Below are 25,363 nucleotides of genomic sequence, written 5' to 3' on the forward strand. Positions count from 1 at the left end.
CCTTCTGGTAACTGGAAGGATGATTCTGGAGTAGACTTTTGTTAAAAACTCAGGTGCAGACTGCACTTCATCAGCCTTGTATTCTGAATCTTTAAAAAATCTTTAAGAGTCTCCTTATTCCATATTTTCATTTTCCATGTCCTGAAGTTTTACTTTGTTTAAGAACAGCAGTTTTTTTTAATGACTTTAAGTAGGTTTTACAGAACTAATTTAAATGCTGATTGGTGTAATACTATTTATTTAATTTATTTAATAGTATTTATTTTTATTTGATAATATTATTAAATTAAGCCTTAAATGAGACCAGATCAGTTGAATTTCTTAGTATGAAACTCATATCATTTTTCAAACATAAGTATTTTAAAAATCGTGAATAATTTATTAAAGCCTTCAGAAATTTCATTATGGTACAGTTACACTGATGCACATACATTCTCCAGGGACATTTAGTTTTTAAGAAAGGAGAATTTGGTCTATCTTTCAAATAAAGCATACTGGAATTGGTGAGACAGACACCCATGGTTTCTGATCATGTGATCTCCTCAAGGTTTAATTTCCCATTGGAAAGAGCTGATGCCTAAGCCTTAGTGGAAGCTAAGATGCATGCAGTATTACCCCTTATCTTGTCACTAGAATATGTATTTAGATTAAATGTGAAATAATTAGTCTTGTACTGCACTGATAAGATTCTTCTCTATATTTTATGTGTATCTATGACTATGACAATATTGTTTAATTTATAAAAATACCAAAACAGCAGACTATTCTAAGTGGCATGTATAATGTTCTAAGATAATTTTTAACTTTTCAGAAAATTATTATTGGTAAATGTTATATAATGGAGAAAGATGTGCATTTATTATAAACACACAATTCGATAAGCTGAACATAATCCAAAAACAGTATCCAGATCAACAAAAATGTCAATTTCACCACAGTTCTCCTGTACCTTCACCCTCTATTTTCTGTTTCAGTGTTAGGTAGTATTAAAACTCATAAAAGCATAGATTAATGGAACATCATAGAAATCTGTATATTTTATGGCAAACTATTCCTTTTTATGTTGACAGTTGTAAATATATACTGTCCATGCTGGAGATGGAACTTGACAGTGGAGGACTTGCCTTCCATGCCCACGGCTATGGGGTCAGTCTTCAGAATCTAGTCTAGCACCAGTTTTAACCTGAAGGTAAACTATGAGTTAATTACTCATGACCTTAAGAAAAGTATGGGAGGCTGATCATTCACACACACACACACACACACACACACACACACACACACATGAAAACATACACACTCATACATACATTCAAAGGGTAGCAGGAGGCTGAAGTCATACTCACACAGACACAAGCATACAAATGCACGAATATACACACTTACATAAATATACAACATAAAAAGATTTACACCTACAGAAAAAATTTCTGACAATATATTAATAGAGAAAATTATCTTATTGAATTTTTCAAATTCAACTTTAAAAACATTTGTTGTTTGATATCAAATTGAGGCTTTTCTTTTTAAAACAATATTTGCCATGATCTCTATCATTCAATGGAAGTGATTCCCACCTGTGATAATTAAAGGACTCAGTCTACCTTAGATCAGTGTGTCTGCTATATTTTCCAAGAATTCTTGGTTAATAAGACACAATCTTACCACTAAAATTAATTTTTTAATATGTATAATTAATCATATCTGCAGTACAGTCTTTAGCATCCTTTAGAGCATGCTTTTGTCCAATTCTTAAGCTTGTGTGCCATGACCCTGAGTAGGGTGCTGAAGGGAACACCCTTGTTCTTAAGAAAAGGACATTATTAAGTAGGATAAAGATGCCAATAAAACCAATACAATATCATTATCAGATATAAATTTTTACTTACCACACTATTTTGTTTTGATTTGTTATACTTTATATTAGATAGCACTATGACACAAATTATGATTTGACCAGAAAATGCCTGAACAGTGACAATAAAATATTACAGTCTGTTTCAATATTTTATTAGTTATTTTCTTGTTGCTGCAACAAAATGCCTGAAAGAAAGTAATTTAAAGGAAACAGGCGTACTGCATTTTATATTCCTTGAGATATGGCCACTCTGGCGAGCAAGTGGTGGCAGCAGTGTTGGCAGAAGCATGCTGGGAATGGCGAGAGGCACCTCTGTCTGCAGCCCAGGATGCTGCCTGTAGGCTCATACAGTCCACACAGGTTCCCCCACCTCACTCAACCCAGTGTGCAAGCTTTCCTGGATGTTGGCCTTCCTGGTGACTCAGATACTTTTGAGTTGACAGCCAGTAGTAGCCACTACAAAGGTAAATACTGTATTTTTAATTACACGTTCAAATGAAAAACTCTAGGGAAAAAGAATTAGATCAAGGATCTTGGGGAAAATATAAGAAATGTTCTCATTTCTGCAAGTCTTGGCTTTTCAATACATTAGAAACCTGTTTGTGTCCAAATTCTTGTTTAGGAAGCTGAAAATCAAGAGCAGCTGCCCTGGCCCTGGACTTGCCCATGACATTAGAGGTTTTGCTTAAGTATCTTTGCCTCTGAATTTATTCTGTGGGGCATTAATGAAGCCAGTGTTTGTAATTTCTCAGCTGTTGTCCTGCTTAACAGTCAGCAAGAGCAGGGCCCATCAGAAGCACTCACACTGTAGAGAACAGTCTTGCCCATGACTGTCCAAGAGAAGCTCCTCTTGCCTTAACTTATGCATGTATTAAAACATGGAAAAATAGTAAGAAAAACAAGAGATAGATCTTGAAAAAGAAAAACATTAATTTTTCAGATTCAGGCTAAGGGCTTGATGCAATTACTGGCCAGCATTAAATGGCATGCTCTCTACTGGTTGCTTTGAGGCAACCGTGGCAATGTGCCCTAATGCAGGTGAGCAGGTGGGGCACACACCGGGTGAGCTGGGCTAGAGTTAACGACTGACACCAGCTGGCCCATGTAATGGCTGCCTGGACGTCACAGTTACTTTTCTTACTTCTTGTGCATTTGCGTTTTAGAATTTTATCCACCAAAATACACACTGAACAGACATACACAATTCTACCTATATTTGTAAAACTTACTAACTTTTTCACTGGTAGAGGAACAAAGGGAAATCTGTGTGAGAGTGACAAGATTCTCAAATATTACGTAATGATAGAGATTGGAAAAGTCATAGTTTACTTTGATAAGCTGTATTTAAAAATTTAAAAAAAGTGTTTCGTTCTCTATTTAACACTGTCCTCTCATGTGGTATTTGGTGACACATTATTCTTTCCTACAGAAAATGAGTTCCACCATCGTTTCATATTAAACTCAAAGTGAGAACATTTTTACCCAGTTCATTTTCATTATGGGAAAAATCTCAAAATTCAGTGGCCTATATACCTGCCCTAATATTTTTAAAAGTCTCAGGATGGGAGGGGTTGTCATTGTATATATCTGTATTTGTGTGTGTGCGATTTTTATTTCAGGATTTTTAGGGGATTGGTTGGTTTTTAAACTTGTTTTTTTTTTTTTTTTTTTTTTTTTTTGAAACAAGGACTTGTATAGTCCCAGGCTGGCCTCAATCTCACTATGTAGCCAAAGACATTTCAAAGAAGGAAAATCATATTTCATCTGTCCTCTGACTTCATTTAAAAGAAGTTCTGATATTCTGAGTCCAGCAGATTCTATTTCACTAAGTATTAGATTAAATCTCCCAACCTTAAGCAATGGAATGATATACTTATGTGTGGCAAAAGTATGTTTTATCCCCAGCATCCCTGAAGGTAAGTCACATCGACTCCTTCTTTCCAAGCAGAGGAAAGAATATTATAAAATAACTGATAAACAGTTCAGAGATTATTTTTCTCCCAAAATAAATACTTTCTAACTGCCAAAGACAGAAAGAGATAAACTAGAAGGAAAAACAAGTCTGAAGAAGCAAGTTAAGTCTGGGGACCTGGAGAGGTAAATATAGCCAGGCTGTCCTAGAATGGCTGCCTTCTCTTCCATATATTACAGCTTCACCCAGGCAGGAGCACAGTAAATTGCCAAGACCAACACACTCATCTTCCCTGAGTGCTGGAACCACACTCAGCCGTGAATTTATTGGAAGGGAAACTATATCAATCATGAACAAGCAGGAACTAAAGGAAACCCAGGAGAAAGTCATCTCTGGGGGAGAGAGTGCTATGGCTCCCAGGACTCACAGTCTCCATTTGCAAATCAAGAGTCTGTGTCAAGTGAGTCTAAGCCTGTTGACTAGTCTGAAACTGAAAGCCCTGGGAACTAATGCAGTGGTCAAGGAACAGGGGCCTGAAGCCCGTGGGCGTCCTCTCTGAGGGCAAGCTACCCTCAGCATCTGCTCAGCTCCCTTCACACTACCCAGAGCCCTCACTCAATGGCAGCTAGCCTTCCTAAAGACTCCTCATATCTGTAGTCACAGGGATTAGCTAGCTCGCTGCACATGTCTAGTCTGCATGCATCTGTCCTCTGCTGCCAGCATGTCTCACTGTTAGCTTAGAGTCCCTCCAGTCAGATTTCTGGGCTCCTTAAACAGCATCTGAGGTTCCTCAGCTTACTTTGGCACCTTTTCTTTTATCTCTGCTAGCACATGTGGCACCTCGATACTGTCATATTAGAATGTAGGTGGTGGCCAGACTAAGAAGTAGTTTCTAGTTGTACCTCTTTGGAGGACTAGAAATGTGGGCCTAGGTTTGGAGAAGTTCCTTTCTGTTCCCGGGCTCTGCTGTCTTCCACTGGCTCGGTACAAATGGCAGCCTCGCTGTGCTGTCCTCTGCAGTCCCCAAGCCTCATGTGAGCCTCATGTGAGCCTCATGTGAGCAAGCATAATGAGATATTTCTGTTTGCATCATTAAGAATCCTACATCCTCATTGGGATATCCTTCATAGGCAGGCCCGTGTCTTCCTATGAGACTGCTGTTTAACTAATACAGTTATCACATGAAATTTCACATGAACTATGTCAGAGCGTCCTACGTAATTTGGTGCTATCCATCACTGGTTATATACGAAAAGTTGTGTTTATTTATGCCTTCACTCAGAGCTGAACATCACCGGCAATGACAATGAAATGAGCTATTTGTCTTGGAAGTACAGAGATCAGACAGATGATAATAAATTCAGGCTGTATGTTAACAGTATTTATATATGCTTTATGAAAAACCAGTCAGTATATGAAGTAGTATACTTAATTAGCCTGATTTAAAGATTACACATTGTAAATATACTAAATAACATTCTTTATTATAAATATGATCTGTATATTAACAATGCATTTAAATTAGGAAACAAACAGTAAACCACCTCCAGGTCCTAAGGCATCATGGTTCAAGTCAGTTTCAGTGGAGTTTGGGGCTGGGTAATATCCAGTGCACTCAGTGTTTTCAGAACTCAATACACAATAGTTTTTAAGAACAGGGTATCCCGGTTATCACCTCCACATCAGAAACACTAAATCCATCATGGTTTAGGTGAAGGGAGGGCAGGCTTAACCTGGGACAGTATTGGCCCAGAGCTCAGTGTTTCTAGGTGTTTTTATTGTTCTTCTGGTGGCCTTCATAATTGGTAAGATTTAGATATCACAGATCAAGATAGGTTTTCTTAAAACTTATGACACTGGTAAGCTCCTGGCAAGCTCCGCCTGCTGTCTGTGCACTGTCTGCCTGTTCACTATGTAGCCATGTTGGACACACCAGAGACTAAGAAAGTCAGATGCTAGACTTGAAAAACACATAGGAAGAGCCAAGAGAAAGAGCAGCTCTTTTGTGCTGTTGGCTTCCAGTATCTGTAGCCAGCTACATTCTAATTAATGTTCAGGAAATCAGTTTCTGAAACCCCTTGTTAGTAAGCCCAGCTCCAAAGCACAACATTGTTATACCTTTAACCCTTTATATAAAAGCCAGGGGTTCAGGCAGTGAGCCTTAGGTGTGGGCCTAGCACCCTTTTGAGAGTTAGGGTTAATTTTATGATAAAAATGGATGATTAACATGACATTGCATATCAGAATTCTTGGCAGAAACAAATCCTAGTAGTTCCAAGAAGATACATGGGTAAGATGCCAGAAGACAATCTGCAGGGCCAGGCTTTTCATTGCTTTGTTGACGGTGTACTCTCAGTTGCTTACCTGCTTGCTATTTGTACCAGAACACTTCTTATGGAACAATAGAAGAATAATAGAACAATTCACCAAGCACCTACTATGAAGTTAATAAATTCTTGTAATCTGCTTACAGAATTACTAGCATCATTTCTATTTCACAGATGAGGAAACTGAGGCAGGAAAGATGAAATGGAGTTTTCCGATGGGACCAGAATTCCAGAGAAGGCTCCTTCAGTCTCTCCTCACCAAGTGTCTATTCGTTGATAAGTGATGGTGAACATATCTGGCCCAAAATCTAGACTAGAACTCTACTGTTTTAAAGTGACATAAAATGTTCTGTCTACACTGAGGCTCAGATGGGTTTCTAGCCAAACTGTGTCAGAGTGAGGAGGCACACCCACCTGCACCATGACAGTCCTTAGCTCCCTAAGGCAACAACCTCAGTTGTGTCTGCCCAGGCCGAATTGAAAGGGATGATCAGGAAGGTGTCGTACAAGCCATCAAGTTGTCTTCCTCCTTTCCTCATTGGCAAATGCCAGGAGAAACCAGCGCTAAGGAAAAGCTCTCTGAATGTTTTAGCCACAGCACATGGCCGTGGGTCCATTTCTGGAAGCCATACACTACATTCTGTAGAAAAATGCAAAGGAATTGGAAAACAACCTGTGAGCTACCTTATAGAGCCTTGCAGTGATGGTCTGTTCTCATTAGAAATAGAGGAAACCTGGTTTCTCCCTCTTAGCTAGAGAGTCACTAGGAACAGGATGAACTACAAATGCATGCATTTCCTGGCGTTCAAAGGACAGTCCCCTGCACATACATGTACTCATGCGGAGGCAGCCTCCTCACTCTCACTTGTAACTAGGAATTAACTTCTTGACACAAAATTCTACTCAGTCCCCATCTTGACTATTAGGAATTTTAATCTTGATGCTAAATTACAATGTGAAGTGTCCCCTTCATTCAGCTAAACAAACCATGAGATTGCCATGGTGTTTTGATTTTCTCTTCACTCATGTGTATGTGAGTATGTCTCTGTGTGGGTTTGTGTGTGTAGTTTCGAGTGCATGAAGGACAGAAGAGGGCATCAGTGCCCTGCAGCTGGAGTTAAAGACAGCTGTGAGCCACCTAGGAGAGAACGGAACTTAGGGCCTATGCAAGATCAGTGCACACTGGTCATCCGTCTAGCCCATTCTCTTTATATTTTAAGTAATACAGTTTTAAAAAATAAAACATACTATCATATATAGAAGAATAATGCAATTCTTCTAGCTCATGTAAGTAACAGTTTCACATTAAAGAAAAGAGCCATGCAAATGTTCTTTTATCTCTAGCACCCATTGCTCACTGGCTCGATTGCTTGCTCACGTGCTCTCCTGCATGTCATTCACAGGTAACCTATAAATACATTGCAGGGCATTAGCAGAATTATTTCCTTGGTCCCCTGCAGGAGAAGTCTGTAGTGCCAGGCGGTGGTGACGCACGCCTTTAATCCCAGCACTCTGAAGGCGGATTTCTGAGTTCGAGGCCAGCCTGGTCTACAGAGTGAGCTCCAGGACAGCCAGGACTACACAAAGAAACCCTGTCTTGAAAAACCAAGAAAAAAAAAAAAATGAAAGAAAGAAAAGTCTGTAGCACTAGACGATTTAGAAAAGGGACCATTTGCATCCGCCTGTAGACTCAACTTCTATCAGTGTTTTCACTGCTGCACAGGTGTAGAGTGTGCTTATGAAAGCGTCTGCACCCTGTGTGACATCTTCATGAAAAAATGATTGAAAACATTTTAAATTGCAGACGTGGAGTGAAAGTGTTGACCAGTAAATTCCCAGATTAATCTGTCTCTGCAGCAGAAGAATAAGTGGTAATAAGCTGAAAGATTATACCTTTCTAGACCCCAATACAGACTTACTCAGTTTCAGTCCAGTGCCAAAATTTGAGAATGCTGCAGATGTTCTGCCTACAAAGCGTGTTATAAATATCACTTCTGGATATTTTTTCATTCAATCTTTTTAAGATTGTTTTGTTAAATAATGAAAAGGACATTAAAATTGTCCCTCTGCTTTTAAAAAAAAAAAAAAAAACCTTGATGATTTTAAGTTATCACTGGTGAATTTTAGAGTAAGCATCAGTCTGTATTAGGCACAGACATAGTAAATAAATATTATTTATTTATTCTTTCACACATTTATTCTGTTCGGTTGGTAGAGTAGACCTCACATAGACAAGGGTGCAGATTATATTTTTGATCAGAAATCTAGCATCATTTAACCACGGTAGAAGGCATTATCATAAGCTCCAAAGTTATTAGTTTTATTTTTTTAAAGTCTCCACAAAAAGCAACAAAGTTTCCTGTCCCCATTTTATAACTTCAGCAGAGATGACAGGCACCAAGTGTCTGGCTCATCTGTACCTTCCTCCCCTCTCCTCACAAACTCTACTGTATTATTTTAGAGAAAAGCACCCAAAGATAGCGATTCATTTAAACTTAGCAACCAGTATACTATGTGGTCATTTAATTAACTTCTTTCAGGCTCTGTTTAACATTTGGTCTTTTTTTCCTCAGCCATTTGCAGATTTCTAGCTGGTCACCATTTGCCTCTTACCCAGTGTCACTGCGTCACACACTGGGCTGTGTTAAATGCTCTCCTTGGAGTTAGTCACCAGTTCTGCCACTCTGATGGGCATAAGAATAGTGAGGGCGGGAAGCACAAATAGCCTGACTGAACAGCGTGCGGTACTTCATTTGTCAGCAGTATGACAGAAATGAAGAAAACAGTAGATGGATTAAGGGTTCAAAGCTCCTTAGAGCAGCCTGGAAACACAGCACAGGCTTATGTAAGGGGAATAGATCCCAAACTGACACGTTCTCAGCAGAAAAGCTGGAATGTTCTCCCCAGTAGTTCTGGAACAGATCCATAGTTGCACCCCCTCCACTGAACATTGGGCTTTCTCTGGAGACACTTGGCAACATACCATACCAGCCATATGCCAGCAACACAAGGACGCGTCATCCTTAGACAGGGCATGCTCAAGAGGCGTGTATAACTCTTTCAAACCCTGAATCGGGATCACGAGCCAGAGGCATCCATTTCCAATTAATGTGGTCACAGGAATTTATCTGTCACCCATTTTCTGTCACAGCAGTTTGTGGTATGCCTGCCTCACATGGATTATCAACTGTCAAGGCAGTGGGCGCAGAATTCTAGCCCCCCACACACACACATTTCCAAGTCAACTTTTTGGTTTAAACTAGATGAAACTAGCATGGGTTTGAAAATGAACTTGACATTTTCATGCTTCCGTGAAAAGGGGTTGGTCAAACTCCTGGCGTGAGGACTTACAGGTTATCGTATGTGCCAAGCTAATTCATTCTGATTTTCTGCAAAAGGTTAGGATACAGTTCTTACTCTTGGAAAGTATGGACAACTCCAGTAGGAAATACTCTTCTCCTTGCCCTCCAAATACACATTTGATAAAGTTATACACATGCCTTTACTGCGTGTTAAAGTGAATAGTAGTGTGCAAATGATCGACCCCTCGGGTCCGTAGCTATCATCGACCTCAAAGGTATTAACTCCAGTGCAGAGCAGTAGGAACCGGATGGCATGGCAGCCAGTTTACTATGTGACTGACTTTGTCTCGCTGCTGTTCAGGTGCTTTGCTTTGCAAAAAACCAAGTCATTCTTGAATTACAGCCATAAAAGGCAGGCTGTGCTTCCAAGTAAAGGATATGGTGTTCTCAAGGCCATGAGGACCAGGAGCCCACAGGTACCTGACGGCTGAAGCTGTCCAGCTGGCTTCCTCACAGAGTAGTGCTGAAGACCCAGTCAGCCCTGCTGTTGCAACAACAGGTGCTCATTTGTTGGCAGTAGCACACACTGTATGAATATTATAAACAAATGGAACACGTTCAACTTACGTTATAAATTCATAAGGCATAATAGCTTGAAAATTAAGTACAATAGAAACTGAACTCTGATACTTTGAAAGTGTTTTAAATTTCTAAGTCAACCCTCAGAACACTTAGGATGTCAGTCTACTGTCCCGTGTGACTTCTTCCGTGTACCTCCTCTGGAAGTGTTAGGATGATAATCTCCTGTCCTGAGTGACTTCTTCCCTGTACCTCCTCTGCTTTGATACAGCTAGTTCAGATTGGGAAAGCTGAGGATCCAAACCTTACTTATGTGGGTTACTAAAACTACACTTGCTCATGGGACACTTACAAAACAAGACTTACAAAAAGCACTCATCTTGCAGGGTCAGAAAAAGCTCTTCTTTCTTCTCTTTATCATCCAAACTCATATTGTTCCCTTTAAGACAAACCGATCCAGAGCATCTCTCCTGTCTCTCCCTTGTATCTGTTCATCTCTGCCATACCCAGTCTTTTTTCCTTTCCCTCCCTTGTATGGATTGGTGCAGGTACGATACTGTGCATCCCTGCCAGATGACTTGGGAGACCCAGCAAAGTACCAGTGCCAACAAGACTCTGCCTCCTTTCCAGGACTAGATGTTACAGTGATCCTCCAAGTGGACCTTGGAGGGCACTCCAGAATTTACAGTTTTGTTTCACGAATTTTCTGGTGCAATTGCATTTGTTTTGTGGAGAGAGGTTTACCATCTCCAGGATCTTCTTTCTCTTTGCCATTTTGATGTTGATTTTATTATGAAGTCAGTTAAATGGTTTTGGTTTTTTTTTGTTTTGTTTTGTTTTATTGTTTTGGTTTAAAAAAAAAAAAAAAAAAAAACTGTAGATAATCTGCAGCTCAAAGGCAGGAAAATCCTACCTGGAAGAAAAGCAAGGCAACACCATGCCTGGGTAGAAATAGTGCCATTCAGAGCTGCAAGCCCACTAGTTATGTCTTTCTATGACAGAGGGGACTGAAAGAACATGGAAGCCAGGCAAAGAAAGGGGTTGGTAAAAACAGGTTGCCAGTGAGACCTTAGAGAGCATTCCAGGTGTGTTTTGTTTCAGGGTTTTCTTTAATTTTTATTTTATTTTTCCCCAGAAAAACTAGCAGATCCCTTGGCCTGTGATGTCAGTGGGGCAAAGGATGGTGCCGTTGCTGTCAGGGCCAAGACACATGGAGACCATGACTTCTGTTTACCCACTGGGGTCCTGATTATAATGGACCCTTAATTAAGAGAGTACAGCAGGACATTAATAGAACCTATCACCTGCTGGAAAGAGTGCCTGCCCGCTGTCTACTAGAAATCTATTAAATATGACATGGAGACAGATCGCCTCCTATTTCTGAATGTGACACTGAAGTCAGGATATATGCCCAGTAAAATGGTTTGTGGAAACCATGTCTGTGTGTCCTGTCAATTAACCTAAAAGCTGCGTAAATGAAGTCTCTCCAGGCAGCACTTGAAACAAATGGGTCTGTTCACCTCTGGTTCTCAGCAGCGGAAATGTTCATTTTGAACAGCGGTTGTTTTTACGGTGAGTTCATTGACACGGATCACACCTATGGCGGCGGTGAGTGAGCGGTGCCAGTGCAGAGAGTTCACTCGGTACTCACATTACTGATGGGGACGGTTTGTATCCTAATATAAAAGTCTCTTGTACAGAAAAGGCACGGATGGCCCAGTGCAACAGTATCGTAGGTGCGCCCTGGTGTCCCTTAGCATACAAACACCCTTTAAACTCTCTGCTGCAAATGAAAGAAAATCCATTTAACAGCTTTACAACTATCAGTGAAAGATGCTTCTTCCTACCCCTCTCTGACCTTACATGGAGAGCACAGTATATTCAAATGTATTTTATCTCTTCGTGCTCAAAGTTCATCTTTGCCTTCTATCTATTTTTTCCAATGAACATTATTATGAAACTCGTCATTCAGATGTAATGAGAGTTGGGTCTCTACACTCCACCTCCCTGGAAACATTGCACAGAGAGCTAGCAGTCATGTAAAACGTATTTCATAATTAGCCTCCGTTTAGGAAACCATGTTGTACGTTTTGTCTAATAAAGTTAAATTCAAGCACGGTTTTACCCATGAGGAGGCATGTTTCAGCTGCAATGAGGGTGGATGGGGAAGGAAAACTGACTGGGTGAGACTCGGGGATAAATGGGTGCTCACACTATTTATGAGCTGGTTTTTCTTCGCCTCCCATGAGAGGAGAACAGCAAGGGTGCTTTTCCTGTGCAGTGTTCGCTGACCTTGCGCCATAGTTTGCTAGGCTGTAAAACAGAAGCTGCTGCTACCATTTGAGATTTCCTTCCGGAAAAGGTGCGTTCTTCAGATTAGAATAACAAAGAGTTCTTCACAGCAAAGACCCGTGGCACCCTGTGGAGTGGGTGACTTCCTCACTCTTGTCCCCTACCCTCAAATCTCTTTCCCATAGAAGGAAATGAACCCCTGAGTCCCAGTGGCCGGGACATCTGACAGGAATGTCCCTGTTTTAGGTGTCTTCACAGTCTACTTTGGTTTTAGTTTTCTGAATTGTCCAGAATAAAACTTGGAACCCACCCCACCCCCCACAACTACCAAATGCCGTTTTCTGATACTACAGCTTAAGATTAATTTGACAGCTATATCTTACTGTTACTTCATAACGGAGCTGTGTCAATTGATTGAGATCTTTTGGTCTGCTTCAAGCAAGACTCCTCCAGAGCCCCCAGGAAAGCATTAAATCTAAGGACTGTCAGAGCGTGCAGGATGTGCTTAACACTGTCCTTGTCTGAGATTATTTATTTTCCAAATCTCTTTGCTTTCCCATATAAGTCTTAAAGAAAAGCAAACGATTGTATTTCTTAAAGAAGTCATTTGAAAACTCCTCATTTTTTCTGCTGTGCTACACACACCTAAAAATTGGTATAGTCTGAAGCACAGCTTTGTGTTCATGAGAAATAGCCATTAACAATGAAAGAAGTTGTCTTCAAAAAGAAATGATTGTTATCAATATTCCAGCCTTAGTGATAGATTCTTAACACTTTTCCCAACGTTTCCTGCCTCACTTCTCAAGGAGCCCTGCAAGAGAGAATGAGGGCCTGGAGTCACAGCTGTGAGAGTCCCCTCCCTGCGAGGGAGCCTGGGCTGGAAAAAGCAGCTTTCCAAAGGGTCAAGGATGCAGAAACTGATTCTCACACACTATTACACAGTTTAACTAACGGAACAAATGCTAAATAATTGCTGGTGCTAACACGTAGGCGGATGTTTACTTTGTGTGGTTACCATGGATTCCCTTAACATTGGTGTGCCGACTGTGATCGAATTACTGCGAATTTAAGGAGATATTAATGATATTATTAGGTCGACTCAATAATTTATCTGAAAGACAGCTAAACTACATTGTATCCAACTTGCTTTGATATTATCCTATCCTGTGGGCATTGTTTCCATGTCCCATTTAATCCAAGGAACTTGCATATACTTTATGGATAAAGCTCATGGAGCTTTTGATTCTATTGATGCGTGATGAGAACCTTTGGAGCTGTTAATATATGTTAAACACCAGAACAATCACGTCACATATGTCATCCTGTGCAGCGTTCACAGGACATAGCTCCATCTTATGAATAAGGTTAATTAGTTAGCAGTCTCACACTTCTGAGACCTAGGAGTGAAACCTCATTAGACCCCAAATATTCTTTTCAGGCATGGTATCTAGGGCCCCACCCAGTTGCAGCAGCACCACTCAGAAATGGAGCGGTGTAAATACTTGGACCCAACTGAGTCAGAAACTCCAGGAGTAGGGACCAGCAACCCCTTCTCACAAGCCCCAGGCGATTGCGCTAACACTAACATTTTGCGGTTCAGAGCCTGCTTGTCCAGCTCTCAAGCCTAGGTCTCCAGCCAGCTTTCCTATCCTATATCTGCATAAAGAGCCACAGCTACTTTATTTTATCTGCCATTTCCTAGATTCCTCCCTTAATTACCTTTCTGTATTTAACGAATCTAAGCTTTCAAGAAATATATTTAACGTTAGTCAGACATCAGACTCTGTGCTAGGATTTTCTCTCCAGCAGACATTTTCAGTATTATCCGGTAAAAGTCGTTCCAGCGCGTGAACAGTCCACAGTGTGAGTACTTGTTGAATGTGTGTGTCATGTTTGCCTGGAGCCAGTTGCTTGGATGGCCATCAACTACTGATGAGGAAGTGTCAGGAAGTGCCTGCAAAGGAAATTCCAAGGTTCGTAAATACCTGCCACAGGGACCATAGTGAGACTAACCTAAGCAATAGTAGTTTTTGTTATTTTCACTGTGAATGAGGAATAGATGGTGATAACCACCATTATTATCAATAGCAACTATGATTTATGAAAATTTTCCTGTAACAAATTAAGTTTCTAACATTGTTTCTGAATACTATTAAAGTGTGTGTGTGTGTGTCCTTTATCATTTTGAAAATTACAAAGAAAATGAATGATAACCCACTAATTTAAAAAAAAAAAAACCTCAAAATTAACAATAGTTATTTCTTACCCAAAAACAAAGTACAAAACCTATAGATGACTGATTCCTGATTTTGCTACACAGTTCTTCATAAACCCTCTCAGAAAGATTATCTGCTGTGAATAATAGGCAAACAGCTAGTTGATAGTGTTGTCCCTAGGTAGTAGTAAGGGATAAGTACTTTTGTTTGTTTGTTTGTTTGTTTGTTTGTTTGTTTTTAACCCTTTAAGTTTCTAACCCCCTTCTCTAGTGGGTTCCAAAACATGATACGGGGCATAGGGCATAGGAAGAGAGCTTTGGAATTTGCAATATTTCTTATTGCACTAGTATATTCTAAAATTTATAATGCCCTCCTCTTGCATGCATACACATACACACCAACATGTGCACACACACACATACACACACAGGCACACACAATCCTTGAGACTAAAACCAGCTTTTATTTATAACTGGTGTAGCTTGAGATCTCAGTATTATAACTACTTATTCAGGTTGAATTTTGTTCCATTATATCTTTTATCTTTTGTTTTTCTCCAAATGGTTGTCATATCATGTCATGTTCCAAAGAACAATATGGGGAAAGTGCCATGAAAAATTTCTTTTTTTAAAGAAACAACCCCCCCACCCCCATCATGTCTTATGATAGCTTCTTTACTGTTAAATGAAGTGAAGATTTTCAGATAGTCAAAGCAAAAGTAAATCATTGGAAATCCTGAACAGTCACCCATCCTTAATTCCCCACCATGGACATCATCAGCACTTAACCCAGGCTTTCAGCATGTCTCCTGAAAGAGCTGCACGTGCCTTTCTGTCTTTATCTTTATATCATCTGTAGTACTTCAAAAATGAACAAATGGGCTCTTAGCCATTTGGTAACTCTTTGTTGGCTGGTTAATAGATATTAGTTTCAAGTAGGCACACTGGTTCAAACTCTTTTCATTCTTGTGTTGCTATGGTGGTGGGTAGAACCAACAATGAGAAGAAAAATCATAGACAACAGATCCTAGAGAGTTCAGCTTTCTTAATACCTGAACGGTTCTTTCTCCTTCACATGACCAGTGAAGTTGTGATAGACTTTAAATAGAGTCATGATTCTTCCCAGCGCCTATATGTCAAGTTATGTTCCCTTGCAGAATACTTAAAAAAATCACCCCCTCTGCTCAGAATTGTATTTGACTTTAAAGGTTTGTATGTTAACAATTTTTATCTATAAAAATGGGCATCCATTTGTAGCATAGTAGTTTAAAGATTTAGAAATAGCACACTATCATTCTAATCTCTTTGTTGAAATTTCTGCTTCTGAGTCCCTAGTTCCATGTGTTGTAAAACAAAGCGTTTGAGTATACTAATATTTATATCCATTTTGATATTATACAGCCACTTTATAGGATGTATATTATCAAAATATAAAAAAGTATATAAAATATAAAAAAGTGTGTGTGTGTGTGTGTGTCTGTCAGTATAAAACTGAGTATTAAGCATTTCACCAACAAAACTTTTATGTTACCATATTAGATCAACCATATTTAAGTTTTCTTAAAAAAAAAAAAAAATCAGACTTAGGAGAATTCAACCAAGAAGTAAGAGTGAGATTCTTCCTAACCCTCATGAACAAACCTGTGGTGTTCTCAGTAGACAACCATTTCAAAATCTGGATCATCATAACAACAGTGAATTGTTAACACCTATATTACCTTAGACTACATGGCTCAACATTCCTTTTTATTTCTACAATTCTGTCTTACAGAAAAGCACAGGAAATTCATCTTGTCCACATCAATTCTTACACATTCCACTAACCCTAAATCACCAAATTGAAAAAAAAAATCAAAATCCCAGGCAATGATGAATATTAAGGTTTTCTTTAATATAATAGATGATGGCAAAACAGAAAGTGTGTGTGTGTGTGTGTGTGTGTGTGTGTGTGTGTGTGTGCATGTGTATACTTTTACCAACCTACATCCTAAATCTTGAATTTTACATAGAATTAAGAAAAAAACAGGTATTAAATGTTATGTAGTAGAAATAGATCATGAAATGATGAGGTATTTGAATTGAAAATAAACATTATAGTATTTCTCTACTGAATCTGTTTATGTGCCATTGACTTAATCATAATTAAACTTACTTCATGCAAAAATTTTAATGAAAAAAAGAAAATTTCTGGAGGAAAGTAAATTTCCCAAATTTTATAGGAAGTCTCTGTAACTGGTCCCTTGATTCACTCCACCTCTCTTTTCCTGGAGGCGCTAATGTACAGTCAGAGACAGTGCATGCAGAGGAGGAGGTGCACATGCGAGCATATTTATAGGCAACCCATGGCTCAATGACTGGAACCTGGATATCGGAGCATTAATTTCATAGAATAGCATATTTAGGAATGAGACCTTTCTCAGGTCCTTTTCCTCTCAGAACAAAGGCTGTCATCTTGCTGTATTTTTAGGACTCTTGTCTAGGGCAGGTTTTTGATATAAATAAATGATGCATTAACATTATGTACAGACAGAAATGTCTATGCCAGCAGAAAACTAAATGGGAAGGAACCGTGTGTTTATGCAGTTCCAAGGTCAGCTCACTAACTCTTTGCTGAGCATCAGAGCTGTTTCGTTCTCCTTCTTTTGATACAGGTTCTCTTTCGGTTGGAGTCTGTCCCATTGTCAAATATCCAATAACCCTGAGTCAACTGCAATAAACAGTTAAAATTCTCCCCCAGAGTCATCGGTGCATGATTTAGTAAATACGGGACAATCAGTGACATGCTGTAACACCATAGTCTGAGATAAATGAACCTGGAGCAAAAAGAAAGTTTAAAGTAATCAACTAAGAAACTCCTTAAAGCTGTTGAACTTTCAATGAGTGAGCACTGCTGGTTGGCTGTATTTGCTTCTGCTGTCCAGATATGTGACATGTATGTTTCTCAGCACTGTAGGACCCATGACCCAGTGTCTCCTGGGGTCAGTGATGGGGACAGGGCTGTTGAAAGGAAAACTTGGTTCACTTTTCTAGTTTAAGTGCGCCAGTGAAGAAAGAATACCACATTCTTTCTGTATTCTTTCTCAACTCTGTGATACAGTATGTGTGTGAAGTCTAGAAAGGGATGTTCTTAGCTGTGTGCACATTGGTTGAGAGTTCGTCTCATTGTTTAAATCTCAGTGGTACCAGCGACAGCAGAGACAGTGATGGTGACCGGTAGTGGTGGCTGTTGTTATTATTACTTGTTAATGCCGCATGCTTCAGGGTCACGTGCCAGCACACACCCTGCCGCTGAGCTGCATCTCCAGCCCTCAGGCTGCTTGTTTTCTGTTGGTGCATTTCACATCTGTGTGACTCCTCTTGGCTCAGTCCTCTGCCTTTACCAGGCTCCTATCTATATCCTTACAGTAATTAAAACTTTTGCTGCACTTTATGCTTTTTCTGGAATTTAATTCTACAATTTAAAACTTTAGTCAGTTACCAAAGGGTGTATGTATGTGTGCACATGTGCTATGTGTGCAGGCCAGAGAACAGTCCCTGGTATCAAGCTTGACACTACTCCCCACCTCCTGTGTCCTCCTCCTTAGCCCTGGCAGCTACAGGCACATCTTGCCAGGTTTTTACTGGAAGTTGAACTCAGTCTTCAGTTTTGCAAGGTGTACTAACTGAAGTATCTCCCCAACTCCAATTATTGAACTTTTAAAAGTTCCATTGAGAACTGAGGATGGTGGTAAACAGTTGAATGACAGGCAAAAAGTCTTGGGACTGATGGCAGCCATACGTGTGTGTGTGTGTGTGTGTGTGTGTGTGTGTATCCTGTAAATGTTAGTTTTAATTTTTTGTTTGTTTTGTAAATACCCAAAGTGATAAAACTTCACTCTCTAATGAATTATTAACCCACACAGGCTAAGAGATAGGAATGGATAAAATCGTTGTCATGTTAGCAGTAGCTTTAACTCGGCTCCATAAGTGTCCATGTTTATTGATAGGTCTTTTTGTCTGCCTGTGATAATTAGGTGCATGTGACCCTCCCCTGGAATGTCTTCCTCAGAGCACAGAGGCCTTTGATTGGAGACCATCGGGACTCTGCCCTCGTGCCCATGATAGACTCTGCTCTGCATTTTCATTATTGCGTAGGTGGCAGAATTAAAGACATACTTATTAAGTTTGGAGATTACAGTAAGCTAACAGAAGTTACAAACACTTGGAAAGCTAGAACTGGAATTAAAAATCATGGTAATAACTTACATAAATCATATTTGAGAAATAGAGAACAAATTCAAGGTTATGTCCTGAGCTGAGCTCAGGCAGCACACAGCATTTAAGCAGACGCGAGCAGAGGTTGGCTGTGAACTTACGGTGGTGGAGACAGTGGGGCCTGTTTGAGCACAAGGCTTTCTGAGTAGCTTAGCTGTGCTGTGGTGGATACCTTGGTCCTGTGGGGAGATCTGCAGAAAACTAAGACAGGGCACGCCCTGGACAGTCTCCAGGCCCAAAGGTCCAGGTCCACAAGCCAGAGAACGATCACATCACACTGTGAGCCAGACAGTGAGGACAGGCCCTTCACACACCGTGTGTAGCAGGAGCACATGGAACAGGCACAGGCCGATCAGAGCATGCTAGCTTTCAGCCAAGGGTGTTGCAAAACTCATGTGATTTTAGGATTTAGGGAATATAGGGAATAATAATTCTTTGTTATGTTTGACATTGTATAAGCTTTTATTTGTTTGACAAGCTTTCACAATTTAAGAGGAAGCATCAAAAAATTAGTAAAATGCAAATGCAAAATGTTTTGGAATATAAAAGGTCATGTGGGAAAAGGTTTTTAAAAGGGGTAGGTGAAAAGCCACTTTAAGACTGTGAATGGTAAACAGAGGCTGTTTTACTATTCCAGTGTTGACCAGTTCTCCATTGATACAATCTAGAAATGGGAGAGAGGGGTGAAATAGCAAAGAACTTGACTTTATATTAAAAGGGTTTCCTGATTATAAAATACTGTTTTTTTGCATCTAATTTGAAGGTGTTCAAGATGGGATAGCTGGGCACCTGGCTGGAAGGCATAAGAATTGACCTGCTGAATCAGACAGAACGCTTCTGTTGGAATTAGCAGGGCCACCTTTTTACAGGCTAGCTTAGTCAGCCTCCTCCTCAGACAGCTACAGTATTATGCTATTTAGGCAAGGACTTTGACCTTTCAAGACACAGTATTACATGCTGTCTTTTTACCTCTCAAATGCCCACTGGTCTTCCATTTTTCTTCACCCAGGAAGTGCCTTTTAAGTACCTGTTCTGTACAAAGCACTGTACTCAAGCTGTGCGGGACAATGGGCAGAAGTGACATTCCTTTGTTCTTCCTTCTTCTCTTAAATTTCTGGGCACCTCCCCTGTTTTAGTCAGTCTGCTGCACATTCCGAATCTTAACACATGTATAAAGAAAGTTCTAAATTGCTCGAAATACAACAAATGAGGACTGTAAGTAAACAGAATGCAGTGCCGGGTGATAAGGCTTGTGCCAAGGATGAGCAGGAAGTGGAAACTCTGTTTCACTGTGGATGCAGCTGGTAGACATGGGGACACATTTGGAGGAGGTGACAGTGAGAGTTGTAGGATTGTGGGTGGGATGGCAGCCTCAAGTACTGACAGCCATGTAAACTGATGGTTTTACCAACAGAGGCATACTATCAGAAAAGGACAAACATTTATCCACTAAAATGGGATTGTCTCTGCCCTCTGCCCTCTCTTTGATCTTTAATATAACAATAAAATATTATTTATAGTGACCTCTCTTATGAAGTGACATATGTGCTTTGCAAATTTTTTTATTATCTTTTTCCACTGTGGGTGAAGGGCATGCCATAATACCTATATGAAGATCAGAGGACAACATTGAGGAGTCTATTTTCTCCTCCCTCTGTGTGGGTCCTGGGGCTGATATCGGGCTCGGTAACAAGTGTTTTTCCCTAGTAAGTCACTCACCAGCCAGCATACATGTTTTTAAAACTCACTGCACTACACACAGAGTATACGGGCGAATAGAGCCAGGAACAAATACTCCAGACGTGTACAGGTTTACTGGTGTCAACACTTAAAACTTACACAACACTGCTCCTGTATATATACACAAATCAGCAGGGTTATTTATGGGAGTTAAATCAGGAAGCTGTGTTTGAAATACAGTGAAATTCTATTTAGACATCAACTAAAAGACAGTTACAAAAACTTCAGGCAAATTGATGGAACTTGAAAATATTATACCATAAGTTAACCCAGACTCAGAGAGACAAGAAGCATCTTCTTTCCCATACGGGGATGGCAGCTTTTGACTATATATTTGTAAATGTGTTGGGAAGTGAGTGTGGGTACAGCTTATGAAACTGTTAAGAGGCAGATGAAAGGGAGGCGGGGGAGGAGGCTAAAGGAAACTGGGGAGGCGTAATAAAAGATGTGACGTGACAGGGACAGAGAGTGCCCAAGGGAGAAGGCTCAAAGTGAGAAGCATGCCAGGAAACTGAGGAGGGGAGACCAACCAAAACCAAAACATGGAAACATGCTACTTTGTATGCTAATTAACAGTTAAAGAAGGTTGTGGTGAAGTGACAGCCAGAGGGTTAGTCAGCCAGAAAGATGGCCCCCAGATTTGAATGAGTTTGGCTTGCACCAGGTCGTGCCATACTGGTGACATGCAGAAGCAGAAAGCCATTTCCCACATGTGCTGTCCTGTGCTGTGTGAAGTTCTGATTCGCTTGACTTACTATGTTGCAGTTTTCTGTGGTCGTTTAATGCTTTCTTTCTCACACAAACTTGCTATGTGCAAACACATTTACATCATGCTCATATTGCCCCTCTTTTAAAGAAGGCTCTATTTTCTATTCTCATGTATATGCCACATGAGTGCAGTTGCCTTCAAAGGCCAGAAGGGGATGTCAGATCACCCTAGAGCAGAAGTTAGGCAGTTGTAAGCTTCCTGGCCTGGGTGCTGGGAACTAAGCAGCCCTCCCTCCCTCGCTAGAGCACCTCTTCATGCCGAGCTCCTCCCCAGCCACTCCTCAGGATACCTACCCTTGTGAAATAAATTGTGATTTGAAAACACTTCCCAGTAGAACTGACTACATACTTCTAAGATGATTTCTCTTCTCCCTTGACACCTTAGGCAGGGTAGGCAGGCAAGACCTCCCGCTGAGCCAGTCACCCAGCAGTATACTGTTAGGGAGATTATATGTAGGGCATGGCACAGTTCTCAGTGAGTTCTGTTTTCTGCTTATCTAATCTGCATGGCTTCCATTACTTCTGTCTCACTATTGGGGGGGGGGAGGGGCGGGAGGGAGTCCCCAAGGCCATAAGTGTAGGTAGGTAGATAGATAGATAGATAGATAGATAGATAGATAGATAGATAGATAGCCAACCTCTGTATGTGCAATAAGTTTTACAGAGAAATACCAAGGAGAGTAAATGGTCTGTTTTCACTCTGATGAGATAAATGACCAAAGCTTAAAAAGAAAATCGCCACAGTAGAGTATGGCCATGGTTGTGGGCTAGCCTTCTCCACTAAGCACACAGACAGAGCAATGCATGTAGGAATCAGTTCTGTGCTTTCTGGGGAGCATAGGGGTCCTGTGAACTGCCCTATTGGCCCACTAGGAAATTAAGAGGAAAAGCAGGTAGCAGCTGTGGGGCCAGATTGGGCAGTGCCTTTTTCTTGGCACCTGGTCTTTTAGATATTTCTCCACAAAAGCTTGAGGGTGTGTTGCTATATCTGCGTTGTGATGGAAATCCTTAAAATCAAACACAAGGAGTGGGGGAAAGGCAGTCTTTGTGAAGAAAGGGAGAAGAGGGTCTTGGGTGAGGTTTGAGGCAGTCACCACTGAGTAGTTCAGACTGGTCCACAACTCAGGAGCCTCCCACCTGGGATTTACAAGTAGCACAGCACAGCGTGGCTTTAAGGTTTGCTCTTAAATGGACCAGAGTCCTCCTTTTGAAGTCTGTATCCTAAATGAAGGGAAGCTTCCACCTGTCTCAGTCTCTGATTAGACAGCCTTCTCAAAAAAAAAAAAAAAAAGGAAGAAAGAAAAGAAAAAAGCTAAAGGGTTAAATTATACCAGATGATAAAATCCTTACATAGCCTCAAGCAAACATTCAGCTGACAAAAATGTTATTGTATGTTCTTTCTTGAAAGCCTTAAGATATGCTTGGGTTAATTAGATTTCCAAATATGCAAATATGCCTTAGCGAGATTTTTCTGAAATGCAGCATTTTAAAATGAGGTAGCATTGCATTAATGTTCAAAATACTGACTTGTAGGAGTGTGTCTGAATAGCTTACTAACATATCATATAAATTCATAATTGATCAAACCCATTTATTCCCCACTGTCCATATTATACTGTTCAAATTGGGTTAGAAGGCTTTATGGAAATTCGATTCTCTAACATGCTTTGGGGGAAGATCAAGGAATAGTTTAAATTACAGCAGTATTCTTCAAACATGTTGGCTCACTTGCCTGGATCACTGTTTATAGCGAGTGCAGTTAGGGAGCACAAGCCTCCAACAGCCCTGAGACGGGATCAGCTGAAGGGAAGTAGAGCACTGACTTTGATCTTAAGGGAAGAAGATATTTTAGCAAGGGCATCTGAATGATTTAATTTTATTCACCTGCTTGTGCCAATAAATAACTTTTAAGATTTCAACTTGTGAATATTCTTTTGGAAAATACTGAGAAGAAATGTCATTTCAGTGCTCCATAAATGTGTGTGTGTGTGTGTTTGCATATGTGGAGGCCAGAGTGCCCTGACTTCAAGTGGCTGAGTAGGTCCTCAGTGTTTCTGAGCACACTGATTGGCCAGGCCCTGGGATCTTCCTGTCTCTGCCTGCCTGCTGAGAGTGCTGGCACCCATGGCTGTGCCTGGCCTCTCACATGGGCATTACTGGCCCAAGTTACATCCTTATGCTTGCCTTGTGAGCATCTTAACCAACTAAGCTATTACCCTAGCCCTGGAGGCTTTTAAGTCACTTTGTATTCTCCAAGGCTCTAGAAAACTGATTTAGAGTGAAGCACACCAACCATGTGCTGAGAGAGCTTCTAGGTGGCTCAGATGCCATTCCCACCAGACCTAGTAAGGTGTGGACTGCTATCCAGCCATGCTCTCCAAGACCTAGAGCAAGGGCTTGAAGAGCTGCCAAGCTTTTTCTGTCAGGCTGTAAATACTTTGAGTTCCACAAGGCCCCAGCTTCTCTTAGTTCTGCTCACTCTGCCATTACACCGGAGGGAGGCACAGACCACAGCAAGTCCACGGCATACCTGGTTTCCAGTAACACCCTTTCCTAAGTGTGGCCTGGATTAATTTCCCCTGCGGGATTCTGTGATGCACTGACAGATGCCACCTTCTTTCTTGAGTCAGTGCCGAGAGAATCATGAAGCTCATGGCGCTTTGGTCGCCCTCAGCTCCTGAATTTCTCAATATCTTCTTCCTCTCCGTTTACTGCTTTGATGGGCTCTGCACTGTTGGTGGGGAGCAATAACTAGTTTATCAGAGTTGTATCTAAAATCAGTCACTGGGCTCCCAAGTGAGAGCCATCAGCTTTCTGACACAAAGGCACGCTGTGCTTGTCCTGTGGCATTCCGTCTCCATGCCTGCTCATAGGTCATTGTGATTGATTTCTGAGTTACTGGACAAATTGCAGACATCTTGAGTAAGTCTTATGTTAAGAGAAGTTTGTTGTGGTTCAATGAATTTTTGTAATGATTCATCACATTTATTTAAAATCAAGACCAAATTTCAACTACTTTTTCATGGGCCTGGTATAGCGTGACTCGTCCAGTGTTTTCCATATTTATGAATAGTTTATCAAGAGTAACAGATGTGTCTACTCTGAAAGAAGTGGCTAAATTGCCTTTTCAGATGAGAAGAAATGGCCCTGCCCTCACCATGATCAGGACTGTATGTCTGTGCTTACTCCTCGGTTTACTTTGTTCGTTTGAATAAACTTTGGCGTTCTCAGGAGCTCCCCGATGTACGCATGCCTTGGTAGCTGAAAGTTGGGGCTGTGCACTCATGTTGGGACTTTGCCTCCTGTAACCTCACTGGTAAAGGAGCATCATCTTTCTGAGGCCCAGCCTTTTTCCCCCTACAATGTAGAGACACAAGGACACCTACCTGAGGGAACTTCTTAGTTCTTTGGAAACTGTTGCTCTAATTAATCCTCTTCTTTGCCCTGCCCTTTCTTCCATGACACCCAAGTTATTATAGACTTGAAACTGGGGGAAATAGTAAGATAAAACCTAGTGTGTTGTCTAGGTTATATTGTTCTGTATAGACTGTTCCCATTTCAGCTTGTTATTGTACATGTAATCCCTGAGATTTCATGAAATAATAGGTGGCCACATGATACAGGGAATATAGAAAATAGAAGATATCACAGAAACTGATTTCCAATAACAGAAAACATTAATACTTTGTTATTATACACTATCTATGGTATTATTTCTACTGAGCTTGGGGTGCATGTTAGGTAAGGTATTACATATAGTATATGAGTCTTAATGTAGAGGCTGCAAGCTATTTGTAAAGGGATATAAACGTATCCATGCACGTCATTCATCGTGGTCCTTGAGAAGTACATAGTCAACTGCCAGTGATTGAGGCCTGGTCTTCAGTTTCTCGTTACTGTCACCACAAGAACTTAGAAAGATCTAGCTTCCTAATCAGCACTTGTCAAGCTGTTGGTATTTTGTCATAACATCTAAAGTATCACCCACCTCTTTGGCTTATATAACTGTGTGTAGAAAGGGGAGAAAAAATGAGAGGTGAAGGGAGAAAGTTCCAACTCACAAGGCCCCCAGGAAGGGCCCGCTGTGTAGACGATGGATCCATGAGGCAAATTGGA

General features: G+C 40.6%; 1 protein-coding gene across 4 annotated transcripts in view; it reads left to right on the forward strand.

Moving 5' to 3' along the window:
- Fbxl17 (F-box and leucine rich repeat protein 17) overlaps positions 1-25,363 on the forward strand; it is a 421,711-nt gene that overhangs the window by 294,123 nt on the left and 102,225 nt on the right. The window contains exon 8 of one of the 4 annotated variants that reach the window (XM_076914671.1): positions 11,114-11,286. The exons of the other annotated variants lie outside the window; for them this stretch is intronic. Within the exon in view, the coding sequence (XP_076770786.1) occupies positions 11,114-11,244 (131 nt within the window). The 3' untranslated portion in view covers positions 11,245-11,286. Of the gene's footprint in view, positions 1-11,113; positions 11,287-25,363 lie in introns of those variants that run through there. 4 annotated transcript variants of the gene reach the window in all.

This window comes from Arvicanthis niloticus, chromosome 17, assembly GCF_011762505.2.
Source record: "Arvicanthis niloticus isolate mArvNil1 chromosome 17, mArvNil1.pat.X, whole genome shotgun sequence".
NCBI classification, from domain to species: domain Eukaryota; kingdom Metazoa; phylum Chordata; class Mammalia; order Rodentia; family Muridae; genus Arvicanthis; species Arvicanthis niloticus.